This window comes from Oryctolagus cuniculus, chromosome 3 (genome assembly GCF_051225735.1).
Source record: "Oryctolagus cuniculus isolate XC-2025 breed Fujian yellow rabbit chromosome 3, ASM5122573v1, whole genome shotgun sequence".
Classification (NCBI taxonomy): domain Eukaryota; kingdom Metazoa; phylum Chordata; class Mammalia; order Lagomorpha; family Leporidae; genus Oryctolagus; species Oryctolagus cuniculus.
Window position 1 is genome coordinate 94,321,681 of NC_142869.1, and position 27,329 is coordinate 94,349,009.

General features: G+C 41.7%; 1 protein-coding gene across 4 annotated transcripts in view; it reads right to left on the minus strand.

The window, feature by feature from the left end:
- ACVR2A (activin A receptor type 2A) overlaps nt 1–3,461 on the minus strand; it is a 95,396-nt gene extending 91,935 nt beyond the window's left edge. For 2 of the 4 annotated variants that reach the window (XR_016231555.1, XM_089329208.1), the window contains exons 1-2: nt 3,144–3,282; nt 2,643–2,776 (exon numbers count right to left, since the gene is read on the minus strand). Coding sequence is in view for 2 of the 4 variants with exons in the window: in XM_089329208.1 (XP_089185334.1) it covers nt 2,643–2,697 (55 nt within the window). In the remaining 2 variants the exon portion in view is untranslated. Of the gene's footprint in view, nt 1–2,642 lie in introns of all 4 variants that reach the window. The other 2 variants (XR_016231554.1, XM_017342835.4) reach the window with 2 other exon arrangements.
- Nucleotides 3,462–27,329: the final 23,868 nt, after the last annotated feature.

A 27,329-nucleotide genomic window follows, 5' to 3' on the forward strand; every position in this document is an offset into this window, starting at 1 on the left:
ATGCTTTAAAAAGAAAAAAAAATTGAGGAGATTCCCTGTTTGGAAACACAATCTGAGGAGGGATAAAGGGAATGAAAAAAATTCAAAGTCAAAGGAAATCCGAAAACATTCCAGGATGAGGGCAAAACTCAAAATGTTTCTCCTGGACTGTAAGAGAGAAGAACATTATCTAGTTGGCCATATCCTGTAAGAATAATCAGCATAATCAGCCTCCAGAATACATACAGAAACTAAAAAATCAAAGTCCACAAATTACTAAAGGAAACAGTAAACATCCACCCTTAACACCTGTAATAAACTGTTCTTTCCTACTATTCCCATTTGATTTTAAACCAAATATCCAAAGACAGAAAACTGACAACTTGACAAATTTTTTAAATTCTCAAAAATAGCGACCCTCATGCTTCCAGTATGTCAAATTACACATGACACAGAAAAATCAATTAGAAGGAGAAAACACAATAATCCCTTTTAAGAGGGCATTTGATGCATAACAAAGTTCTTTCAAAAATCTGAGACTTTAAATACTAAAAATTTTCCTGTATAAATTAAGGCTTTTAAGATAAATTCAATTGTCTTCAATAGAATCACAGAGTTTAGTTTAACCTAGAATGTTTTTTTTAAAAACAGCCTATTCAACAATACTTAATATTAGTTTAATATAAATGATATCTACATATGTGTTCTATAGCAACAATATCACTACTTCAAAAATCTAACTATTAACTTCCTGACCCAGTGAAAAATAATCCTACAAGAAACTAATGCTCATTCCTTTTACTTTCAAATCAAGCAGAGGAAGCTGTAAGATCTGTAAGGACAACCTGCTTTTTCAGAAGTAAACCTTGAGACAGCTCAAGAATAACCTCCTTTAACCAATTAGTGTGACTCAGGTGGGTTTGGGAGGAAATAATGTCCACAATTCCTTGGTCAGTGGCCATGTTGCCCCTCCTCCTCAAGGGCAACAGATCAGAAAAAGGATCTTAACAAGATGAGTTCACCAGCCAGAACATACAGGGACAGAGGAGAAAGATTACCATGGGAAAGATAAAAACTACATGGCTAAGTCATCTCACAAAAGCAAGAGGTTTAATGTTATCAAGGCCTTCATTCATTTCAGACACACCATTGTTTAGCTTCCTCCGCAAACCATGCACAAAAAGAACTGTCAGCCTGCCTTAAGCATGTTCCTTCTTCCATTTAAACAGACATGATTCTTTTGGTTAATCTCTGGCAATGATCGCCATTTCACAACACATTCAGCCCACCCGGAACTGATCAATACCACTACAGACATAAGACTAGACTTTATCCATTTATTAACCACAAGGAAATGTACCATTCAGCAAAATTCTATACATTACAAGATTCTATTAAAGGGGGTGGGGGTGGGGAAGACGGAGGGAGACACACACACACACACACACACACACATATCACAGAGGTACACAAAGAAAGGGCTACCACCCTCTAATTTTCCTGTGGCAAAGGAGATAAAGACATAGCAATGAAACCTGTCAATTCTCCCCCCCCCCCATGATTCTATTTCACAACCTAGCAAATGGATATTGAATATTATGCTAAGCAGATTCACTGCGACTTTTAAATGGTTTCATCTATGGAACTAACTCTCCTGTTATGTATGTCTTCACACCTTTGAGCTAGCTAGATGCTGTATCCATTTACAGGAATTCAAATACAAAAGACTAGATAGTTTCTCCAACCACTGGTTGCAACCATACAACGTCCTCACAAAACGTAAATTTCGAATATAAAATGGCCAGAACGTTCTTCAACCCTGGGCTAGAATCTATTTCATGAGTATAGCACATCTAACAGCACAAACAATTTCACACGGGCTGTTCTAAAGCGAAAACAATGCTTCGATACAAAGCGCTTCAGATAAGTATTCCGTAGGTAAGCAGAATCTATGCCTGAAAACAGCACACAAATGGTGGTCGCCAGCCAGCATATTACCAGCACACCAGCGGCATACCTCTCCTGCACTGGGTGATGGTCAACACTCCAACAACAACAACTACAACTATTTTTAACACCGCTGGACACTCAAGTTGAAGAAAAACGTGAGGGGAGCCCCAGATTACGATGTAGTAATGGTGCATTGTTTCTCCCGGTCAAAACCTAAGTAGCAACGGAGTTGATCGTGACAGTCGACGGTGAAGCCCTAATTAAAAGGCGAGGCAAAAAAAAAAAAAAAAAAAAAAAAAAAAGAAAAATAAGCCCTGTTTTGGGAGAGCCTGCAGCAAGTGACATTTCGGAATGCTCCTTTCGGGTCTCAACCTTTGCAGAAATTGTCACTTGTGGTATTTGCGGCTTCACTGCAACCCAACCAGCGCTGTCATCCAGTGTTATGGCCACAAACCATGACTTTCTCACTTCCACAACAACACAGCACTCACTCTTATCAGTTCGCCAACCCAACTCAAAACCAGGAAAAATTCATGGAGGTTTCCAGATCACAATCAGACCTGGGGGTGGCAGCCGAGGGGCTCGGCGTGCGCGAAGCCTCCCCGGGCTCGGCGGGAGCTCTCCCACCCGACAACAACCGCCGCCGCCAGCAGCGCCTGCCGCGGCAGCCCCGCAGCCCCGCAGCCCCGCCGCGCCGCGCTCCCTGCACCTACCTGAAGAACAAGAGATAAGAAAGACGGCGAACGCCAACTTTGCAGCAGCTCCCATTTTCCCGAGGCGCCAGGGAAGCCGTAGCAAGTTCTCGCTAGATATCCAGTCCCCTGGGTCTTCCTCGGAGACAAACCTCCTGGTGTAAAATCAACCGTCATAAAACATATTCGGAAGCCCCGAGCCAAAAAAAAAAAAAAAAAACCACGTTCACGGGGTTTAAAAAAAGAAAAAAAAAAGGAGGAAAAAAAGAGCACAACAATAAAAAAAATGCACCACGGGGGAAAAACCGCCACACACACGCACAACACACAAAACCAAACAACGAAAAGCCAACAACAACAAAAGCGGGTTTAAATCACTGTCAAAATCACTGTCAGCTGCGCTCGCCTCTCGGGTCTCTCGGAACAAAACGCCAGGCTGAGGCTACGAGAAGGCGGCGGCGGCGGCGTCCGCTGCCGCCCGGACAGTCCGGGAACCGAGCTGGGTCCGACGTCCGGACCGACCTTCAACCCGGACACCTTAAGTCCGCGGACCACTGGCGACCGAGCTCGTAGCGGTGGCGGCCGAGGCGGCAAAGGCGCTGAGCAGGGCGGCGGGAGTCGGCGGCGACGGGGCTGCAGGCGGCGGCCAAGTTCTGGTCCAGGCTCTAGCTCCGGCTCCGGGCTCCGGGCTCGGCCGCGTTTTCGGTCTCCTGGCCTCCGCCGGCCCCGCCCCCCAGACTTCCGGTTCCGGCCCGAAGCTGGAAGCCAGGCAGCGGAGGAACGCTCGGCGGCGGCGGCTGTGGCGGCGGCAACGGCGGCGGCGGCCGGGCGCAGCGCGCGTGCCGGGCCGGGAGCGCGAGGAGATTGTCGGGGAAGCGCGGCGGGAGCGGGGGAGGGGTGGGAGCGAGGGCGGGGCCGAGTGGATGGCGAGGAGGCGGGGCGGGCCGAGGCTCGATACCGCGAGGCCTCGGCGTCCGGCCTGCTTGGGGGAGAGAGCCCGCGACAAAGGGGCGCGGGCGCCTCAAAGTCCCTGAAGCTGTGGCTGGGTGGACGGGGCCGGAGACCTACGCGCCGGGCTTCCGAATCGCGCCCCACTGCCCTCCCGAATAGTCAGGGGGCGTCCGAGAGGAACAAGGACCCCGCCGTGGGGCGAGTGGCCGGTGACTCCCGAGGGGCGTCTGCGGCTCTCCGTCCTCCAGAGGGGCTCCGCCTGCTTCGCTCCGAGCTTCCGAGAGCCGAGTCTGTGCTGCCGGGAGTGGGAGCCGGCCCGGCGCGCTCGCCGCGCTGCCCCTGCGAGCTGCTGTCTGCACCCCCAGCCTTAGCTCTGCATCCCACCAATGAGGCTAACACAGAAGCGTTTTGTCTTTCAGCTAAAAAAGAAAAAAAAAAAGAAAAAAAAAAAACTCACGGAGGAAGGGCTGTCCACCCGGTCTGAATACCTACGCCAATTATCACCATGTGCGATTTGAATCCGTTCCCAACATCCCGTTTATACACAAAGCGTTGTGCTTGAAAATGTTCCTCAAGTGATAGGTTCGCAAATATTTGTTACACTTTGAAGGGGAAAACTGGGGGTTTCGATCGACATATTTGACAGACAAGTGTTTACTGTTTCAAATTTTAGCTCGTTTAGGGCCTATTTTTACCCCTTAATCCTTGTTGATTGCTTACAAGGTGCTGTGCTAGGCACGGAATGGGATCCAAAATGTAAAAATAGGCTCCCTACCTCAAGGAGTTCAGGGTATTTACTATATTTGAAGTTGGCTGCAGAACGTAAACTAAAGACTATTAAAGGTACCAGCTCTGTCATTTACCACACAAGTGAGCTCCGTGCGTGAAGTGTAGCACCCAGAACTGTATGCTCAATGATTAATAAATAATTGTATAAATGACTAGGGATGACTGCCTTTTTCTTAAAACAGTATGTGCATTTAGTCCATAGGTTTTTGGTTTTTAATAATAGTAAAGCAACTAAACATATGGCTAATTCGCATTTTACTTGTGGTTTATCAATTCCTGCATTTTTTCCACAAACCCAAGCCTTCTCACTTGTATTTTATAGTGTTTTATCTCTCTCTTTAAATTACTCTATTTCTGCCTATTAGGTTCATCCTGTAATTATCTGTCCATTTCTACAACTTGTCAGGATTATTATTAATCGTTGTGGCTCTTTAAACTCTCTCCAAGATTTCTATTCTCGACTCCTGGTGCTCAGAATTTGATATTGTGCAACAGTTAAATTCCCAAGTTGGTCTTAAAGGTGTCTGATGGGATGTTCTGTAGTTTTCCTGTCTTTATGAGCTGGTCAGAGGAATATATATGAATTAAGAGTTGTCACTTGCGGTTCTGGATTGAAAGATTGTATTTTAATTTAAAACCACTAAACTTTCAGTTCATTCAGGAGTTTCATGTTGGTTATAACCTAGATGGGGCCCCACTGTTGTCTTATCTTTGCATCACTTCAAGTAGATTAACTGGAATAACAAGTAACAGAATTGAAACTTGAAAATATATTCCTTATCTTAATACCCAAATTTGCGGTATAAGAATAGGGAACGTGAAAATTACTTTCCTGTGGTATTAGAAGAGCAACAAATCAAAGTTTCCACTAGAAGATTTTTTTCTAGCAAAGAGTTAAAATAATCTCAGTAACAATAGTCATCCTGTCCCTAAATCTGTCCGCCCCACCCTGTGTGTTTTGAGAATTCAAAAACTTAAGTTGAAAAAGTGTGTGATTAATTCCCATTGGGGTTCCAAACCTTAAAAAAAAGAAAAAGAAAAGAAAGCTTCAGTTAATCCTACTGTGGATCTTTACTCCCTGTTTTCTGGAATCACCTTTTCTTATTCACAAATCCAAGAGTTTCCTAACAATGCAAGCTGTACGGCCTAAGAAAGTGAGGAAGGACAAAACGAAATGAGAAACTTCAGCTAACACCATTCATTACTCCAATCCAAGTTCTAGCCTTGTATTATTCCAATGCAGGAATGCCAAGTCCAGAGTTGAGCCAAGAACTTTAGTTCAACCTCAAGTTATTCCCAGGAAGAATCTTATGAAGCCAGTTCAATCTTGAGATTCAAGTATGTGTGGGCTGGGTGAGGACACAGAGGTAAGTAACACAAACTGCTTCTATAATAAAGGATAATTCCTGTTTTGTGTTACAAACTCACATGTTGGGGGCCAGGAGGTGGGCAACTGGTATAGCAGTTAAGACTGGTTAGGATGCCCCGGCTTGGTCAGAGTGCCATCTGGGCTTGGGCTCCTGATTCCAGCTTCCTGCTAATGCAGACCCTGGGAGGGTTGAGTTCCAGACTCTTGGCTTTGTGCCTGGCTATTGCAGGCATTTAGGGAGTGAGCCAGGAGATAGAGGTTCTCTTGTTCACTCACTTGCTCTCTGCCTCTTAAATAATTTTTTAAGAACTCTTATGGCTCAAAGAGAGACAAAGTTTAAATTTTCAACTCATAAGTAAGGCTGGAATTGAATTGAGATATATGAACTTGCCTTTGAGATGTGGTAGTGGGCCATGTAATGTGGGAAAATTAGCCTTAGGGTAATTCACTCGCTCTTGAACACACCAACATCCACTTATGAGCAAAATGTCATGTATCTTCCTTCATTTTTTTGAAGAGACTGAAAAACCTTTGGTATGAGAGAGAAGTTTCCCTTACATGAAAGACATAAAATATTTCTACATTCTTTTTTTTTTTTTTTTAAGATTATTTGAGGGGCCAGCACTGTGGCATGATGGGTTAAGCCTCCACCTACAGCACCAGTTCTTTTTTTTTTCTTTTTTTTTTTTTTAAGATTTATTTATTTGGGGCTGGTGCTATGGCACAGCTGGTTAACAGCCTGGCCTGAAGCGCCGGCATCCCATATGGGCACCGGTTGTAGTCCCGGCTGCTCCTCTTCTGATCCAGCTCTCTGCTATGGCCTGGGAAAGCAATAGAAGATGGCCCAGGTCCTTGGACCCCTGCACCCGCTTGGGAGACCATGAGGAGGCTCCTGGCTCCTGGGTTTGGATTGGCGCAGCTCCAGCCATTGCGGCCAGTTAGGGAGTGAACCATCGGATGGAAGACCTCTCTCTCTCTCTCACTGCCTTTCCTCTTTCTTTGTAACTCTGCCTTTCAATTAATAAATAATCTTTAAAAAAAAAAAAAACTGATAGAAGAGTACCTTTTCTAATCATTAATTCTAATCTAATCATTTCTAATTTTTTTTTTTTAAAAAAAGCTGTTTATTTATTATCTGAAAGGCAGAGTTACAGAGAGGCAGAGAGAGAGAGAGAGGTCTTCCATCTGCTGGTTCATTCCCCAAATGGCCGCAACGGCCATAGCTGGGCTGATCTGGGTCAATCCAAAGCCTGGAGCCAGGAGCTTCTTGTGGTTCTCTCAGGCAATTGCAGGAGCCCAAGGACTTTGGTCATTTTCCACTGCTTTCCCAGGCCATAGCAGAGAGCTGAATCGGAAGTAGAGCAGCCAGGACTCAACCAGTGCCCATATAGGGTGCCAAAAATGCAGGCAGCGGCTTTACCTGCTACACCACAGTGCCAGCCCCAACACCAGTTCTTATCCCTGCTGCTTCTCTTCCAATCCAGCTCTCTGCTATGACCTGGGAAAGCAGAAGATGGCCCAAGTGCTTGGGCCCCTGAACACACATGGGAGACCCAGAAGGCTATTTGAATGAACCAGTGGATAGAAGACCTTTGTCTCTGTCTCTCCCTGTCTTTGTAACTCTCAAATAATAAAAAAAAAAATTTTTTTTAAAAAGGCTATTTGAAAGGCAGAGTTGCAGAGAGAGAGGGAGACAGACATTCCATCTGCTGGTTCACTCCTCAAATGGCCACAGCATCCAGGTTTGGCCAGGCTGAAGCCAGGAGCCTGGAACTTCATCCAGGTCTCCCACATGGGTACAGGGGTCCAAGTACTCAGGCTATCTTCTGCTGCTTTCCCAGGTGCACTAAAAGGGAGCTGGATCAGAAGTGGAGCAGGTGGGACTTAAAGCATTGCCCATACGGGCTTCTGGTGCTGTAGGCAATGGCTTGACCCAGTATGCCAGAACTCTGGCCCCTAAAAATATTACTGCTGCTTTTAGCTACTACAAAAATCTCTTTTCAGATAACATGAGTCTTCCTGAAGTGGTAAAGTAACAAACTTCTTATACCAGTTCTCTAAGGCATACATGGGGCACAAACTTTGTAAGTTAAAGGAAGGCAGATAAGGATCAACATATCTTTTATGAATATCCTCTTCTCCCTAAGTGCCCATGGTGGGAAGAAAACTCCCTATATCCTAGGTTTTGCTGTTTATTCCTCTCCTGCTTATATCCAGCCCTTGAATTACACTGTGCCAATGGCCCCCAAAAGACACATACTGAGAAAAATAAGGATGTGGGAATGGATGAAGGGTAAAGCACTAAGGCAAAATATTTTAGGGCAGGAAAATGAGAAGAGTTCAGAGAAACCAGCATGATGGAAATAATGTATCCAACACTTTATAAAAGCTACACTGACCCAGTTAGTAATATAAATCTCAACAACCAATTGGTTTCTCTGTGACATCCCAGAAGTAACATTTGACTTTTTCTCCCCATTATCATCCCCTTCAAAATCAAGTAAATGTGTGGAAAACAAAAACAATAGACTTAATTTGGAAAGGATTTCCCACCCATTCTGTAATCCATATCCACGACCACAGATGGTTAGTCTTCCTGAACAGGTACTAAGTCTAAAGTCCTCCCTAGACTGATAAAAGAGTACCTTTTCTAATCATTACTAAGCAGCTGACAGAACCCCTGCCCACCCTTCAGTGCTTCTGAATTCAAATGCTATACTGACCTGCCCCCCAGCAGCTGCAAATGTATATGAAGTGAGGAGGAGGAAGAGGTGGGAAGCAAGGTGTTCTTTTGGAAAATAACTGGTAAAGATTGTGTCACTGACAGTGTTTTTCTTATGGCTAGATGCTAAACACATTATAGTAGGTTGGGTATTCCTGCCCAGTGAAGAATGATTCAGGCTTTTTTAAAGACGTGTACTACCTTAAATCATATGAAAGTATGATAATCACCGCTACTCAAAGTGTACTTCTTTTTTTTTTTTTGACTTAATTTTTTTAACTTTTATTTAATGAATATAAATTTCCAAAGTACAGCTTATGGATTACAATGGCTTCCCCCACATAACGTCCCTCCAACCCGAAACCCTCCCCTTTCCCACTCCCTCTCCCCTTCCATTCACATCAAGATTCATTTTCGATTCTCTTTATATACAGACGATCAGTTTAGCATACATTAAGTAAAGATTTCAACAGTTTGCTCCCACACGGAAACATAAAGTGAAAAATACTGTTTGAGTACTAGTTATAGCATTAAATCTCAATGTACAGCACACTAAGGACAGAGATCCTACATGAGGAATAAGTGCAGAGTGACTCCTGTTGTTGACTTAACAAATTGACACTCTTTGTTTATGGCATCAGTAATCACCCTAGGCTCTTGTCATGAGCTGCCAAGGCTATGGAAGCCCCCTGAGTTCACTGACTCTGATCATATTTAGACAAGGCCATGGTCAAAGTGGAAGTTCTCTCCTCCCTTCAGAGAAAGGTACCTCCTTCTTTGATGACCCGTTCTTTCCACTGGGATCTCACTCGTGGAGATCTTTCATTAGGTGTTTGTTTTTTGTTTTTTGTTTTTGCCAGAGTGTCTTGGCTTTCCATGCCTAAAATACTCTCATGGGCTTTTCAGCTGGATCCGCATGCCTTAAGGGCTGATTCTGAGGCCAGAGTGCTGTTTAGGACATCTGCCATTCTATGGGTCTGCTGTGTATCTCACTTCCCATGTTGGATCGTTCTCTCCCTTTTTGATTCTATTGTCAAAGTGTACTTCTTAAACTGCAGTTCTCAAGCCAGTCCTGATCTCAAACTTTTATTGATTTTCAGTGAGATGTATCTGTGTGTTGACAACTGTTTAGAAAGTTATGGAGAAACAGCATAATTTTGTTTGTTGAAACTAAAAATTTTAAACTTAAGTTTTGTTTGCTTTTATTTTGTGTTTTCATTAATTCATTTTAATTATACTTTCACTTTACAAAAGTCTCATAGATTGGATGTTCAACATAGAGAATCTGAGAAGTGTTAGAGAAAAGGCTGATTCTCAAAATCAATGCCCTCTTTCCATTTCAACAAATGCTTAGAATGTTCATCAAAGGTTTGATGTTACAATCCTGAAATGTTCTATAATGTAAGATTGCATAAAGGTCACTCATTTTCATTACATTGTCCATCTGTATTTATGATAGTCATTTATCCAACAATTATTAGGTACAAGATTTGTATTAAGTTTTGATTGTATAAGTGACAAATGAAATGGATATAATCTCTTACCCCCCACTGAATTTACAATATCATGATGCAGACAGAAAAATAGCAGTAAATAAGTAACTAATAAACAAGCAGGGTTATTTACAAAAGAGGTAAGGAAGAGAGAGAAAGAGGACCTATTTAGAGAGAATGATTTCAGAAGGAATAACTAAGCAAGTGGCATTTAAACTGAAGCCTGAAAGATACAAATGAGATAGCCACGGAAGAAGCAAGTGAAGAAAAAATCATGTATACAAAGCCTGTGATGTATTTAAGAAATCGAAAGAACACTCATGGCAATGAGAAGAGCAGTGTAAATAAGGAGAAAGGAAAATGGGCCCCAGATCATACAAGATTGTATAGACCAAAGTAAGAGTCTTATATTTTATTCAAAGTGAAGCATCAAGCCATTGGAAGATTTTTAAGTAAGGCAGTTAGGTGGTCTGGTTTATATTTAAAAGATCACTTTCTGTTATATGGAGATGATTGCAAATTTAAAAAAAAAAAAAGGAGGAGAGACTAATTAGAAGGGAACTACAGTAAACCAGGCAAGAGATAATTGTTCTGTGAACTTATATGGAAAGAAGTGGGCAGATTCACAATGTATTCTGGAAGTGGAGTCTACAGAATTTACTCATGGACTGTATTACTCCTTTTTTTCTTGAGCAAATGAGTGGAGGTGGTATTTACTGAAATGGAGAAGATTTATGCTGTGAAGCATGTTATTCAACAGAGATTGGTGAGATGAATAGTGGGAAGATTTAGTCTTGAAAATGTTAAATTTGAGATGTCTGTGAGATACTCAAATTGAGAGGTTAAGTAAGCAAGGGAATGTATGTGAATGAAATTTGGAGGAACATAGGATAATATAGATATAAATTTGTGAACAATCAACATATGAATGGAGTATAAGACTCCAGCAATTAATGAGGGACCAGCGCTGTGGCCTAGTGAGTAAAGCCGCCGCCTATAGTGCCAGCATCCTATATGGGTGTCAGTCCGAGCCCCAGCTGCTCCACTTCCCATCCAGCTCTCTGCTCTGGCCTGAGAAAGCAATAGATGATGGCCCAAGTGCATAGGCCCCTGCACACACATGGGGGACCTGGCAGAAGCTCCTGGCTCCTGCTTCAGATTGGCACAGCTGTGGCTGTTGTAGCCATCTGGGGAGTGAACCAGTGTATGGAAGACCTCTCTCTCTCTCTCCCTCTGCCTCTCTGTAACTCTGCCTTTCAAATGAGTAAATAAATTAGAAAAAAAAATTCATGGAAAATTGAATGAAAAGATTTTTATTTAAAAAGAGAAAGAAAGAAAAAGAAATAAAGAAAAAGGAAAAAAAGAAAGGAGAGCACCTAAATAGGGAGGGGAAAGAAAGAATTTTAGCAATCAAATTGGGGACTAAATGCCAGAAAGGGGATGAAGAAATGGCAACCAGAAAGATAAACTAAAACCTAAGGGAAAAATGTGCCATGTTGTGGTACAGGGAATTAAACCATCACTTAATAATGCCGATAACCCATATGAGTGCCTGTTTGAGTCCCTGCTGTTCTTCTTATCCATCTTCCTGCCTGAGAATACAGAAAATAACCAAAGTGCTTAAGCCTCTGCCAACATGTGGAAGACCAGGATGGAGTTCTTGGTTCCTGCCTTCAACCTGGCCCAGACTAGCAGATAGAAAATCATTCTCTCTTCCCTCCCTTTCTCTCCCCTCCCTTCCCCTTTCCTCTCCCCCTCCCTCATATTTTCCCTTTCAAATAAATTTTTCTTAAAAAAAAAAAGGACTAGGAGAGAAATAAGTTATACATTAGAGTTTTTATAAAAAAGAAATAGGATCACTATTGAATTCTATAGAGAGACCCAGTAAATTGAAGAACAAAAATATGACAGACCACTGGACACAATATCATGTAGAGAATGCATGTCTTTTTTCCCCCTGTGATTTGGCCTTTAATAATTCTAAAAAAGAAAAATATGTTTAAAATGACAGTGCAATGTTTCTTTGTTGTCTGACACGCAGACTATTCCCATCATATTTTACTAGTATCCACAAGCATGTCTTTTTTTTTTTAAAGATGTATTTATTTATTTGAAAGTCAGAGTTACACAGAGAGAGGAGAGAAAGAGAGAGAGAGAGAGAGAAAGGTCTTCCATCTACTAGTTCACTCCCCGATTGGCCTCAACAGCCAGAGCTGCGGCAAACCAAAGCCAGGAGCCAGGTGCTTCTTCGTGGTCTCCCATGCGGGTGCAGGCGTCCAGGGACTTGAATCATCTTCTACTGCTTTCCCGGGCCATAGAGGAGAGCTGGATCGGAAGTGGATCGGCGCCCATATGGGATGCTGGTGCTTCAGGCCAGGACGTTAACCCATTGCACCACAGTGCCAGCCCTAACATAGTATGTCTATCAATAGTTTCAGCAGAAGCCAGACAAATATTTGAGGAATCAGCTGTAACTGAAAATTTGAATATGGAAAACTGGGTGTGGTTTATAGATTGTAACAAGTGTGTCATACTAATACAAGAGGAAGTTGGATGAGGGATATATGGGAACTCTACTTCACAATATTTGTTTTGTAAATTCAAAACAATTCTGAAATAAAAAATTTAAAGTAAATAAATTAACAGCAGGAAGATGAACTAAAATTATTTAGTTTATGTCTATGAAAATGAAACTATATTAACATCTAGTTAAGGAAACAGAAATCCAGGGGTTGGCACTGTGGTGTAGCAGGTTAAACTGCTGCCCGTAACACCAGTATCCCACATGGGCATCCGTTTGATTTGCAGCTGCTTCACTTCCAATCCTGCTCCCTGCTAATTTGCCTGGGAAAGCAGTGGAAGATGACCCAAGTGTTTGGGGCCCCTGCACCCATGTAGGAGATCTGGAAGATATTCCTGGCTCCTGGCTTTGGTCTAGCCCAGTAGCCATCTGGGGATTGAATCAGTGGATGGAAGATCCTCCTCTGTCTCTCGCTCTCTCTGTAACTCCACCTTCCAAATAAAATAAATTTTAAAGGAAAAAAAAAAAGAAACAGAAAGCTAATGAGACTGTTTTGCTTTGGATTTTGCCTTTAGTGACTCCTATATCATACCTTAATTTCATACAATCATATTAAGCCAATATTATTTTCCAATAAAATTCAAATAAATGAGACAGAGGCAGGAGGGAAAGGTGGAATTAGGAGATTCTTCTATCATTTCTGTTTTCAAAAAAATCATAAATTATGTTTGTAAACTGGTAAGTGTGGTACCTTAAGAGGAAAGATTGAAAAGGTAGTAGAAGAAACACAGGAAATCAAATGTCCACAATGCTTGTTAAGGAGAAGCTTCAAGACATGACATAGGTTTGATCTTTGAAAGGAAGGTGGCTGCACCTTTCCATTTTTTTTTTAACAGGAAGGAAAAGGAGACAAGAAGGAGAAGGAAGTGAGTTTAGAGGATGATAGTAATCTCAGCTGAGCACTCTTAATTTCTCAGAAATATAAAGCAAAAGTGTTAATCTTAAAATGAAAGGGGCATGATGAAAATGTGTGGAGTAGTTCTGAGATTGGAGAGAGGGAGATGAAGGATTGTAGTGGAATTGCCAAGGCTGAGTTTCCATTAGATTGGAGATCATGTGTCTATTGGGACTCCTTTCTACTTGGCTGTGTGGTTACTTCCTGCAACACACAGGCGTTGTGAGGCACAGAGAAGTTAGATGATTGTGTTGTCACATAGTTGAGTTTGTTAAGCCAATGACTTTGAGAAAAAAAAAAGGAATAAACAAGTTTTGGGAGTTGTATCAGAGTCAATTTGAGGTTTTTTTGTTTTGTTTTGTTTTTTTTTTTTTTTTTTGGACAGGCAGAGTGGACAGAGAGAGAGAAAGAAAGGTCTTCCTTTGCTGTTGGTTCACCCTCCAATGGCCGCTGCAGCCAGTGCGCTGCGCTGATCGAAGCCAGGAGCCAGGTGCTTCTCCTGGTCTCCCATGTCGGTGCAGGGCCCAAGGACCTGGGCCATCCTCCACTGCCTTCCCAGGCCACAGCAGAGAGCTGGACTGAAAGAGGAGCAACCGGGACAGAATCCAGCGCCCCAACCAGGACTAGAATCTGGGGTGGTGGCGCCGCAGGCGGAGGATTAGCCTAGTGAGCCGTGGCGCCGGCCCCAATTTGAGTTTCATAATAAGGAAGAATAGCCTGGAAGAGGCTGTTGTAGGTAGAAAAAATTAATCAGAGCAATGGATTAGGGGTGAGGACCCATGCAGACTTTTAAGCAAGTGAGCCCGAAGGATCAGAGCTATGATTGGAAAATAGGAATTAAGCAGGTTTTGGAGAGGAACTGTGTCAGGTGATGACAATGGCAATTGAGTTTTCATTGTGATGATAGGAAAAATGGTCACTGGTGATGAGAAAGTCCAGGAATCAGGATATCAGAGTATCCAGAGAGTTGGATAGGTCATTCACAAGTATGTTGAAATGACCTGTAACGTAATGGTGACAAAAACTGAGCTGGTGAGTAAAAAATTAGACTTCGAGGATGTGAAGTTGTACATGACATTTCTCGGTGTTATCTATAAGAAGAAAAGTTATTTTCAGTGTTTTTATATACATTCCTACTAGACTTTCAGTACAACTTTGTGATACAGGTAGTTTGATGATGTTATTCCTATTCTGTAGAGAAGGAAGAAACTTGAGCCTCAGAGAAACCACAAATATACTAGGGGCATTTATAAGGAAACATATGGTGAAGACAGACAGTATATTGTACCATATTTTAAATTAAACTCATATTTGTGCAATAAATCGAGGCCCATTTATTAAATATTTAAAAGCATTCTTTGTACAGGGTCCCTTTTAATGCATCTTAGGCATAAGCAAATTTTGAATTTCTTTGCATATAGAAAGATTCAATCAATATTAATTCAGAAGCGTGTATTATATAAAGTAAGATAAAAATGCCAGAGAAAAAATTGATCTGAATATTTGCTGCTTTCATAATATGAGGAGAACATTTTTGAACCAGTATTGATATAGAATAATCATAAAATTTTATGAATAATTATTATTTAAAACTATTTCTAAAGAATTAAAAATAAGAAAAACAATAGAATAAATGTCAACTTATTGGTATTATTTTGAGGGAATGTGACTTTTTGTACATTAATGATATACAATAACATCTATATGTGATATATAATGCTTTTTTAAAAACTTTTATAGTAAATATAAATTTTCAAAGTACAGTTTATGGATTACAATGGCTTTCCCCCCCATAACTTCCCTCCCACCCACACCCCTCCCATCTCCCGCTCCCTCTCCCATCCCATTCACATCAAGATTCATTTTCAATTATCTTTATATACAGAAGATCGATTTAGTATATATTAAGTAAAGATTTCATCAGTTTGCACCCACACAGAACATAAAGTGTAAAATACTGTTTCAGTACTAGTTTTAGCATTAATTCACATTGAACAACAAATTAAGGACAGAGATCCTACATGAGGAGTAAGTACACAGTGACTCCTGTTGTTGACTTTAACAATTTGACATTCTTGTTTATGGCATCAATAATCTCCCTAGGCTCCAGTCATGAGTTGCCAAGGCTATGGAATCCTTTTGAGTTTGCCGACTTTGATCTTATTTTGACAAGGTGTCAAAGTAGAAGTTCTCTCCTCCCTTCAGAGAAAGGTACCTCCTTCTTTGATGGCCCATTCTTTCTACTGGGATCTCACTCACAGAGATCTTTCATTTAGTGTTTTTTTTTTTTTTTTGGCCAGAGTGTCTTGGCTTTCCATGCCTAAAATACTCTCATGGGCTCTTCAGCCAGATCCGCATGCCTTAAGGGCTGATTCTGAGGCCAGAGTGCTGTTTAGGACATCTGCCATTCTATGGGTCTGCTGTGTATCTCACTTCCCATGTTGGATCATTCTCTCTCTTTTTTATTCTATCAGTTAGTATTAGCAGACACTAGTCTTGTTTGTGTGATCCCTTTGACTCTTAGATCTATCAGTATGATCAATTTTGAACTGAAATTGATCACTTGGACTAGTGAGATGGCATTGGTACATGCCACATTAATGGGATTGTATTGGAATCCCCTGGCACATTTCTAACTCCACCATTTGGGGCAAGTCTGATTGAGCATGTCCCAAATTGTACATCTCTTCCCTCTCTTATTCCCACTCTTATATTTAACAGGGATCACTTTTTAGTTAAATGTAAACACCTAAGAATAATTGTGTGTTAATTACAGAGTTCAACCAATAGTATTAAGTAGAACAAAAAATATATACTTTTTACAATTAAAAATAAGGAGCTGACGCCGTGACACAGTAGGTTAATCCTCCTCCTGCAGCACCAGCATCCCATATGGGCACCGATTCTAGTCACGGTTGCTTTTCTACCAGTCCAGCTCTCTGTTGTGACCTGGGAAGGCAGTGGAGGATGGCCCAAGTGCTTGGGCCCCTGCACCCACCTGGGAGACTAGGAGGAAGCACCTGGCTTTGGATCTGCGTAGCTCCGGCCGCAGCGGCCATTTGGGGAGTAAACCAGCAGAAGGAAGACTTTTCTCTCTGTCTCTCTCCCTCACTGTCTGTAACTCTACCCGTCAAATAAATAAATAAAATCTTTAAATAAAAATGATTAAAAATAAACACTAGTGTGGGTGTTGTGGAGCAATGGGTTAAGCTGCCCCATCAGAGTAATGATTTGAGACCTGACTCCTCTGCTTCTGATCAGCTTCCTATTAATGCATCCTGGAAGACAGCAGATGATGGCTTAAATGCTTGGGTCCCTGCACCCACTTGAGAGAGCTAGATGGAGTTCTGGGCTCCTGGCTTTGGTCTTGCCCAGTCTTGACTTTTGTGGGCATTTGTGGAGTGAACCAGCAGATAGGTGATCTCTCTTCTCCTTTCATCTCTTCTTCTCTCCTCTCGATTCCTCTCCTCTCCTCCTCTCTCTCTCTTTCCATCTCTTGCTGTGCCTTTTAAGAAGATGGAAATAAACATTTTTTAAAAAGCTAATGGGGGAAAGAAAGATTATTTTCCTATGTATTTTTTATTATTATCTTTGTTTTCCCAGCTTAACTACACTGGATTTTTCCACCTGTTTAAGCATGCAAATTAAACAAAACACTTAACTGCACTTTATTGTGCTTCATTTTAAATTAGATCAGAAGAATTTTAATCAAAGAGGTAGTAATGCTTTAGGGGAAAGTGAACTGTAGAAATGTTTATAATAACTTTAACTGGTCAAAATATATTGTATTTCTTTTGTATTTAAAATCAGTTAATATTCGTTGTTCTTGCAAAGAAGTAATAATTTTATCCCATTTTTCAGGTGAACAAATACAAAGGGTAAATGGCTTGCCCAGGGGCACAAATTGAATCAGTAGCAGAAGTGGGATTGTAACTCCATGCTACTGACTCAAAGCTTAGTCCAATGATCCATGCTGTTTCTTAAGTAGTAAGCATATTAATTGTCCCTGCAAGCAGGAAACAGAGCTCTAAATGGAGCATGTCCCATCCAGAAGACCCATGCAACATAGTGAAGGGACCTACTTCTTTTACTTAGTTAAAAATACACAAAAAACTGTCAAGCTCACCTTTTTTTTTTAACAAGAAATCTGTTACAAATTCAACAAAATAATACAAAAATGTATGTCACAGAAAGCACTAAATTTTATAGTCATAAAATCAGATGTTTTGATTTTGGTTTTCAATTCTGACTTTTGTTAGATAAGAGATATACTGAACAGTGAACTTGCTGAACCAGGTAAATATTCAGATAATTTAAATCCATGTACCATTTGTCGGGGCCAGTGCTGTGGCGTAGATGGTAAAGCCACCGCCTGCAGTGCCAGCATCCCATATGGGTGCTGGTTCAAGTCCTGGCTGCTCCACTTCTGATCCAGCTCTCTGCTGTGGCCTGGGAAAGCAGTGGAAGATGGCCCAAGTCCTTGGGCCTCTGCACCCATGTGGGAGACCTGGAGGAAGCTCGTGGCTCCTGGCTCCAGATCCATTGCGGCCATCTGCAGAGTGAACCAGCAGATGGAAGACTTCTCTCTCTCTCTCTCTCTTTCTCCTCTCTCTCCTCTCTCTCTCTCTCTCTCTGCTTCTCCTTCTTTCTCTGTGTAACTCTGACTTTCAAGTAAAATAAATAATATTTTTTACAAAAAATGAAATCCACGTACCATTTGTTATTTGGGCTAATAATAGAAAAAAAGTGATTGTACAAATTTTACTTAATATTTCAAAAAATGCTTTCTTGACTCATTGTATTTTAAGTTCACCCAGGTATATAATCTTTTTAATCAACTCTAACTTGGCAGTTTTAAAAAAACAATGAGAAGATTTTTTTTAAAGTGGAAATTAAGGAAAATACAAATTTGAAAATGAATGGATTTACTTCCATTTCTGGCTATGATAAAATGGCTTGTATTGCATTAATTCTGCTAAGTACAGCTATTAAAAACTACATGAACAATAATTGTTTGAAGTCACTAAAAAGGAACTAAGTAATCAGTACTAGAGGGCCAAAGATCCCAGAGAGGACATAAATTTAAAGAAATAGGCCACAAATGCACCTAAACTTTTCTTTCATATTTGCAGATTTATGCATGGATAATAGAGGATAAGAAGAAAGTGTCATTCTAGGGTTATGGCACTCTCCTTGAGTTAGGGAGACAAATGTTAGAGTTTGAGGCTGCCAGTGAGAGGACTTGAGGAACTGATATCTGGGAGTTAAGAAAACAATAGAATAGTAAGCACAAAGTTCTGTGCAATCTCTACAAAGTATGTGCTGACTCCTTAAATATACAGAAAAATGCAGAGAAGTCAATCATTAAGGAAAGTCTGTTATATTAAAGTACTGATCTGATATTTTGGCATCTAGAGTTTTTGGCAGACCAAGATGGGAATTTTTGGAACTATTAAGGAAGAAGAACCCCAATGAAACCTCAAGACTTCAGATGAAAATCTAAGAAGCTTACCCCTTAAAAAATAAAGACTAAACTGAAATTGATGAACCTCTAAATAAAAACAGCCTAAAATTAAATTCACTATGAAAAAAAATAAATTTCTGTAGGATCTTTGCAATTTTTCACAATGTCTAGCATTTGATTAAAAAATTACCAACCCTGTAAAAACCCAAACCAAATAGAAATGTGACCAGCAAAAAATTATAAGAACTAACACACTTTACAGTGACATTATAAAAGGTTAACATAGCAAAGAATAGTGAGATAGGTGAACAGAATTTTAAAGATTTGTGATACCTACAGCTGGAGCATATTGAACAAAAGCAGCATTTGAAAAACTGTTGGCAACTAATTTTACAAAAATGCTAAAAGAAAGAAAATCATGAATCCAAGAGGCTCCACAAATCACATATAAAATACATTAAAGAGAACCACACCCAAAATATCAATATCATATTCAAGTATCTATTTTTTTTTTGACAGGCAGAGTGGACAGTGAGAGAGAGAGACAGAGAGAAAGGTCTTCCTTTGCCATTGGTTCACCCTCCAATGGCTGCCACGGCCGGTGCGCTAAGGCCAGTGCACCGCACTGATCCGAAGGCAGGAGCCAGGTGCTTCTCCTGGTCTCCCATGGGGTGCAGGGCCCAGGCACTTGGGCCATCCTCCACTGCACTCCCAGGCCACATCAGAGAGCTGGCCTGGAAGAGGGGCAACCGGGACAGAATCTGGCACTCCGACCGGGACTAGAATCCAGTGTGCCAGCACTTCAGGCAGAGGATTAGCCTATTGAGCCATGGCGCTGGCCTCAAGTATCTATTAAAAAGTAATAGCAGAATATTGAAAGTAATCAGAGGAAAAATACACATTAATTTCAGAGGAGCAAAAATGAGACCTAATGCTGACTTTTCAACAGAGACTATGTTATCCAGGAGACAATGGAATATTTTCTTTAAACTTCTGAAAGATCTATCAAGCAAATTTCTATACACTCATAAGAAAGCCTGTCAAAAAGAATGTTAAATAAATACATTTTCTTAACAAATTGACACTCTTGTTTATGGCGTCAGTCATCACCCTAGGCTCTTGTCATGCCAAGACTACAGGAGTCACTGTGCACTTACTCCTCATGTAGGATCTCTGTCCTTAATGTGCTATACATTGTGATTTAATGCTATAATTAGTACTCAAACAGTATTTTTCACTTTGTGTTTCTATTTGTGTGCAAACTGTTGAAATCTTTACTTTATATATACTAAATTGATCTTCTGTATATAAAGAGAATTGAAAATGAATCTTGATGTGAATGAAAGGAGAGAGGGAGCAGGAGAGGGGAGGGTCACGGGTGGGAGGGACGTTATGGAGGGGAAGCCATTGTAATTCATAAGCTGTACTTTGGAAATTTATATTCATTAAATAAAAGTTAAAAAATAAATAAATACATTTTGAGATAATAAAAAACATAGAAAATTTGTTCCTAGCAGACCTTCACTAAAAGACAGTTTAAAGAGAATTTGTTAATGTTTAAAAATGGAACTACAGGGGTGGCACTGTGGTGTGGTGGGTAAAGCTGCCACCTGCAGTGCCAGCATCCCATATGGGTGCTGGTTTGAGTCCTGGTCACTCCACTTCAGATCCATCTCTCTGCTATGGCCTGGGAAAGCAGTAGAAGATGGCCCAAATCCTTGGGCCTGTGCCCCTGCAGGGGAGACCCAGAAGAAGCTCCTGGCTCCTAGCTTCAGATTGGCACAGCTCCATTGTGGCCATCTGGGAAGTGAATCTGCTCTCTCTCTCTCTTTCTCTCTCTCTCTCTCTCTCTCTCCCTCTCTCTCTTTCTCCCCCCCCCCGCCTCTCTGTAACTCTGCCTTTCAAAGAAATAAATAAGTCTGTTTTAATAATGGAACTACAGAGTAAAATTAAGAAAACAGAGAAAGATAAACATATACATAAATATAAATGTAAAAAAAGTGTAGTAATATATTGGGAGTTTAAAATATGAGGAGTCTTCAAAAAGTTCATGGGAAATGTGTATTATGAAAATAGTGTGTATGGATTTAAAAATTATTGTATCAAAATAAATTTATCTTATAATTCCATTTTCTATGAATTACTGAAGTACCCTTATGGATCTAGGATTAAAATACATGACAACTATAGCACAAAGTGCAAAAGGGGGATTCAGTTCAGGCTTCTAAGACAAGATACCATGGACTGGGTAACTTACACAACAAACATATTTCTCATAGTTCCTGAGGCTTAGAAACCAATATCAAGTTTCCAGAAGGTTTATCCTTTCTTGTACATGGCATTTTCATGTCTTCACATAATAGAGAAAGAATATGCTCTAGGCTCTTTTCTTCTTCTTATAGGGGCACTAATCCTAAAGTCAGGCTCCTTCCCTCATGAGTTCACCCAAACACAATTACATCTCAAATGACCCACCTCCAAACAAAAGCGCACTGGGGGTTAGGGCTTCAACACAGAATTTCGGGAGCACAGAAACATTTGATTCATTAAAGGAGTAGATGAAGTTAAGGTATTGCAAGGTCCTTACATTTTAGCCATATGGGATACTGGTGCATTTTCTTAAGTTTTTTTCCATTTTTTTTTTTTTCTGACAGGCAGAGTTAGACAATGAGAGAGAAAGAGACAGAGAGAAAGGTCTTCCTTTGCCGTTGGTTCACCCCCCCCCCCCCAACAAATGGCTGCTACGGCCAGTGCGCTGCAGCCAGCGCGCTGTGCTGATTCGAAGCCAGGAGCCAGGTGCTTCCTCCTGATATCCCATGGGGTACAGGGCCCAAGCACTTGGGCCATCCTCCACTGTACTCCCGGCCACAACAGAGAGCTGGACTGGAAGAGGAGCAACCAGGACAGAATCCGGCGCCCCAACCGTGACTAGAACCTGGGGTGCTGGTGCCACAGCTGGAGGATTAGCCTAGTGAGCCATGGCGCTGGCCTTTCCATGTGTTTTAAAAATTATTTCTTTACTTTTTGCTAAAGGCAGACAGAGAAGGAGATAGAAGAGTTGGAGAGAGAGAGGGAGAGAGAGGGTCTCATATTCGCTGGTTCTCTCTGAAAAGCCTGCAATAGTTGGGGCCAAAGCCAGGAGTCAGAAATTCAGTCCATGTCTCCTATATGGATAGCAGGAACCTGACTACTTGAATCATTATGGGCTGCCTCTCAGGACACACATTAGCAAGAAGCTGGGATTGGTAGCAGGGCCAGAACCTGAAACGAAATACTCTGATTTGAGATGTGGGTTCTAAGAGGCATTTTTAAAAAATTTTTTCAAACATTTAAGGTAAGCAAATTTCATATATAAAGATTTAGGAGCATAGTGATTGCTACATCAAATGCCCACCACTAATTTTTCCAGTTTAACATAAAATTATTCTTGATTTGTTGTATAGTTTTTTTAGTTCTTTATACATTATGCATATTAATTCTTTATCAGATGAATAGTTTGCAATTTTTTCTCCCATTCTGTAGATTATATCTTCACTCTGTTGAGTTTTTCCTTTGCTGTGCAGTGTTTTAATTTGATGTAATCCCATTTGTCAAATTTTACTTTTGTTATCCGTGCTTTTGGAGCCAATCCCCCCCCCCAATATTTTCCAAGGCCAAAATCCTATAGCCCTTCCCCTGTTTTCTTTTAGCAGTTTTATAGTTTGGGGACTTTTGGGGGCTTTGTGTGTCCTGCACCTTATTGTTTATCAGTTTTAACAGCTGCTGCTGCTGCTGCTTTCCTTCTTCTTCTTCTTTCTTCTTCTTCTCCTTCTCTTCCTCCTCCTTCTTCTTCCCTTTCTTCTTCCTCTTCCTCCTCCTCAGTTTCTCCTCTTTCTTCCTCCTCTCCTTCTTCTTCTCCTTCCCCTCCTCCTCCTCCTTCTTCTTTTTGTGAAGTCCATAGTACTCTTTTTTTTTTTTTTTTAGATTTATTTATTTATTTGAAAGAGATATTTTCCATCTGTTGCTTCATTCCCCAAATGATTGCAAAACCCAGGTCTGGGCCAGACTGAATTCAGGAACCAGGAATTCGATCCTTGTCAACCATGTGGGTGGCAGGGACCCAAGGACTTGGGCCATCTTCTTCTGCTTTCCCAGGCACATTAGCTGGAAGGTGGATTAGAAGTCGAGCAACAGGAACTCCAGCCAGCACTCTGCTATGGGAATATTGGTGTTGCAGGCAGTATCTTTTAACCTGCTGTGCCACAATGCCAACCCCTAGAATTTTCTACACACAAAATCGTGTCATCTACAAATAGGAGTGGTCTCATCTCCTCCTTTCCTATTTGTCTTGCTTTATTGCTATGACACTGAAGGTTTTAATTTTGATGAAGTCTCGTTTGTTTTTCTCTTTCAGCACTTGTAATTTTGATGTCATGGCTAAGAAAACATTGCCTCGCTCCAAATCCCAGTTATGCCCATGTTTTCTTCAAAGGGATTTATAGTTTTAGGTCTTACTTTAGATCTCTGAGAATTAATTTAATTCTTAAATTATTTTCTGTATATGGTGTGTGGTGTGGGTTCAACTTCATTCTTTCACATGGGCTATCTAGTGGTTTTAGAACTGTTTGTTGAAAAGACTGTTCTTTACTCATTGACTTGTCTTAAAAATCTTGACAAATTCAGTTGATTATAAATGTAAAGGTTCATTTCTGGACTTTTTTTTTTTTTTTTTGACAGGTAGCGTGGACAGTGAGAGAGAGACAGAGAGAACAGTCTTCCTTTGCCGTTGGTTCACCTTCCAATGGCTGCCGCGGCCGGCGTGCTATGGCTGGTGCACCGCGCTAATCCGAAGGCAGGAGCCATGTGCTTCTCCTGGTCTCCCATGGGGTGCAGGGCCCAAGGACCTGGGCCATCCTTCACTGCCCTCCCGGGCCACAGCAGAGAGCTGGCCTGGAAGAGGGGCAACCGGGACAGAATCCGGCACCCCGACCGGGACTAGAATCCAGTGTGCGGGCACTGCAGGCAGAGGATTAGCTTATTGAGCCACAGCACCTCCCATTTCTGGACTATTAAAGCCTCTGTCTTGATGCCTTTACCACACTGTCTTGTAGTAAGTTTTGCAATCCAAAAGTGTTAGTCTTTTTTTTTTTTTTTTTTTTTTTTGACAGGCAGAGTGAGACAGTGAGAGTGAGATACAGAAAGAAAGGTCTTCCTTTTTCCATTGGTTCATCCCCCAGTGGCTGCCACAGCCGGCGTGCTGCGTCCAGTGCACTGCGCTGATCAGAAGCCAAGAGCCAGGCGCCTTCTCCTGGTCTCCCATATGGGTGCAGGGTCCAAGGACCTGGGCCATCCTCCACTGCACTCACGGGGCACAGCAGAGAAGTGGACTGGAAGAGAAGCAACCGGGACAGAATCTGGCGCCCCAACCGGGACTATAATCCAGTGTGCCGGTGCTGCAGGCAGAGGATTAGCCTGTTGAGCCGCGGCGCCAGCCCAAAAGTGTTAGTCTTATAGAAGGTTCTTGTTTTAAGGTTGTTTTGACAATTTTTAGTGCCATGTAAGTTTTTAGATTCAGTTTATCAATTTCTGCAGAAAAACCAGTTGGGATTTTGATAAAAAAAAAAACTGTGTTTCCTTGATAACTTTGGTAATATCGCCATCATAACAACATTAAATTTTCCAATTCATTTTCATGGAATGTCTTTCCATTTGTTTAGATTTTCTTTTATTTCTTTAAACAATGTTTTATGGATTTCAGTATTGTGCTTCTTTTTAAAATTTATTCTTAGGCAGTTATTTATTTTTATGATATTGTAAATAGAATTGCCTTCTAAATTTTACTTTCAAATTGTTCATGCTCGAATATAAAAATGCAGTTTATTTTTTGTATTGCTTTGTATCCTATACTCTTACTGAACTTCTGTATTAGTACTAAGAATTTGTGTATATGGGCACAAACGCTCACATTCTATATGTTTTTCTATATATGAGAACAGGTCATTTGAAACTAAATATAGTTTTACTACTGTCTGTATAATCTTGATGTATTTGATTACCTTTTCCTTGCCCAATTACTCTGATTAGAATCCCCAATAAAATTTTGAATTAAAAAAAGGCAGGAAAGGGTATTTGTGCCTTATTCCTCATATTAGTGAAGAAACATTCAGTCTTTCACATTTAAATGTGATGTCAGCTACATGGTTTGTGTAGGCCCTTCATCAGATTAAGGAAGTTTCCTTCTATGTCTGCCCTTTTGAGGGTTTTTCATGAAGGACTATTGAATTTTATCAATGCTTTTCCAGCATTTGTTGAAATGATCATGTGGCTTTTTTGTCCTTTATTCTGTTTGTATGATACATAACCTTAATTGATTCTGTTTTTTAAAAAATTTATTCATTATGTTTATTTAAATGGCAGAGTTACAGAGACAGAGACAGAGAAAGAGATTTTCTATCCATTGGTTCTCACCCCAAATGGCCACATGGGCTGGGACTGGCAAGGCTGAAGCCAGGAGCCTAGAAGCTGGAACCTAGAATCCCATGCAGGTCTCCCATATGGTGCAGAGACATAAGTACTTGGGCCATCTACCACTGCTTTCCCAGATGCAGTAGCAGGGAGCTGGATCAGAAATGGAGTAGCCTGGACAAGAATTGGTGCTCATATGGGATGCCAGCATCACAGGTGACAGCTTAACCTGCTGTGGACAATGCTGGCCTTACATTGATTGATTTTAGAATGTTAAACAAACCTTGCATTCCTGGGAAGAATCTTATTTGGTCATGGTGTGTAATCATTCTTACATGTTGCAAGATTTGATTTCCTAATATTTTGTTGAGGATTTTTGCATCTATATTTTAAAGGTGGTTTTCTTTTCTTATAACATCTTTGAGTGGTTTGGTGTCACGATAATACTGGCCTTGTAGAATGACTTGAGAAGTCTTCCCTTTAATTTTTTGTTTAAAGATTTATTTGTTATTATTTTTTTTTGACAGGCAGAGTTAGACAATGAGAGAGAGAGACAGAGAAAGGTCTTCTTTCCGTTGGTTCACCACCCAAATGGCGCTGCGCTGATCCGAAGCCAGGAGCCAGGTGCTTCCTCCTGGTCTCCCATGCGGATGCAAGGGCCTAAGCACTTGGGCCATCCTCCACTGCACTTCCAGGCCACAGCAGAGAGCTGGACTGGAAGAGGAGCAACCGGGGCAGAATCCGAACCCCCAACCGGGACTAGAACCCAGGGTGCCGGCACCGCAGGCGGAGGATTAGCCTAGCGAGCACGGTGCCAGCCTATGTTATTATTTTTTAAAATTATTTGACAGGTGGAGTTATAGACAGTGAGAGCGAGAGACAGAGAGAAAGGTCTTCCTTCCGTGGGTTCAATCCCCAAATGGCCCCCACGGCAGGCACTGCACCGATCGGAAGCCAGGAAGGAGCTAGTCACTTCTTCCTGATCTCCCATGTGGGTGCATGGCCCAAGCACTTGGGCCATCCTCCACTGCCTTCCTGGGCCACAGCAGAGAGCTGGACTAGAAGAGGAGCAAATGGGACTAGAACCTGGCACCCATATGGGATGCCGGTGCCTCAGGCAGAGGATTAACCAAGTGAGCCACGGTGCCAGCCCATTTATGTTATTTGAAAGGCAGAGTTACACAGAGAGAGGAGAGGCAGAGAGAGAGAAAAGACTTCCATTCGCTGGTTCACTTCCCAGTTGGCCATAATGGCTGGAGCTGTGCCGATCCGAAGCCAGGAGCCAGGAGCTTCTCCGGGTCTCCATACAGATGCAGGGGCCCAAGGACTTGGGACATCTTCTACTGCTTTCCCAGGCCATAGCAGATAGCTGGATTGAAGAGGAGCATCCGGTACTTGACCCGGTGCCCATATGGGATGCTGGCACTGCAGGCAGCAGTTTTACCTGCTACGCCACAGCGCCGGCCCCTCCCTTTAATTTTTAAAAGAGCTTGTGTGAGATTGGTATTCTTAGAATGCTTCATAGATTTCACTGGTGAAGTCATATGAGTCTGAGCTACTAATTCAATCTCTTTACTTGTTATAGGTCTGTTGACACTTTCCATTTACACTTTCCATTTCTTCTTCTTCTTCTTCTTCTTCTTCTTCTTCTTCTTCTTCTTCTTCTTCTTCTTTTTTTTTAAACAGGAAGAGTAGACAGTGAGAGAGAGAGAGACAGAGAAAAAGGTCTTCCTTTTGCCATTGGTTCACCCTCCAATGGCCACCACAGCCGGTGCACTGCGGCCGGCACACCACGCTGATCTGATGGCAGGAGCCAGGTGCTTCTCCTGGTCTCCTATGCAGGTGCAGAGCCCAAGGACCTGGGCCATCCTCCACTGCACTCCCGGGCCACAGCAGAGAGCTGGTCTGGAAGAGGAGCAACCGGGACAGAATCTGGTGCCCCGACCGGGACTAGAACCCGTTGTGCCAGCACCGCAAGGCAGAGGATCAGCCTAGTGAGC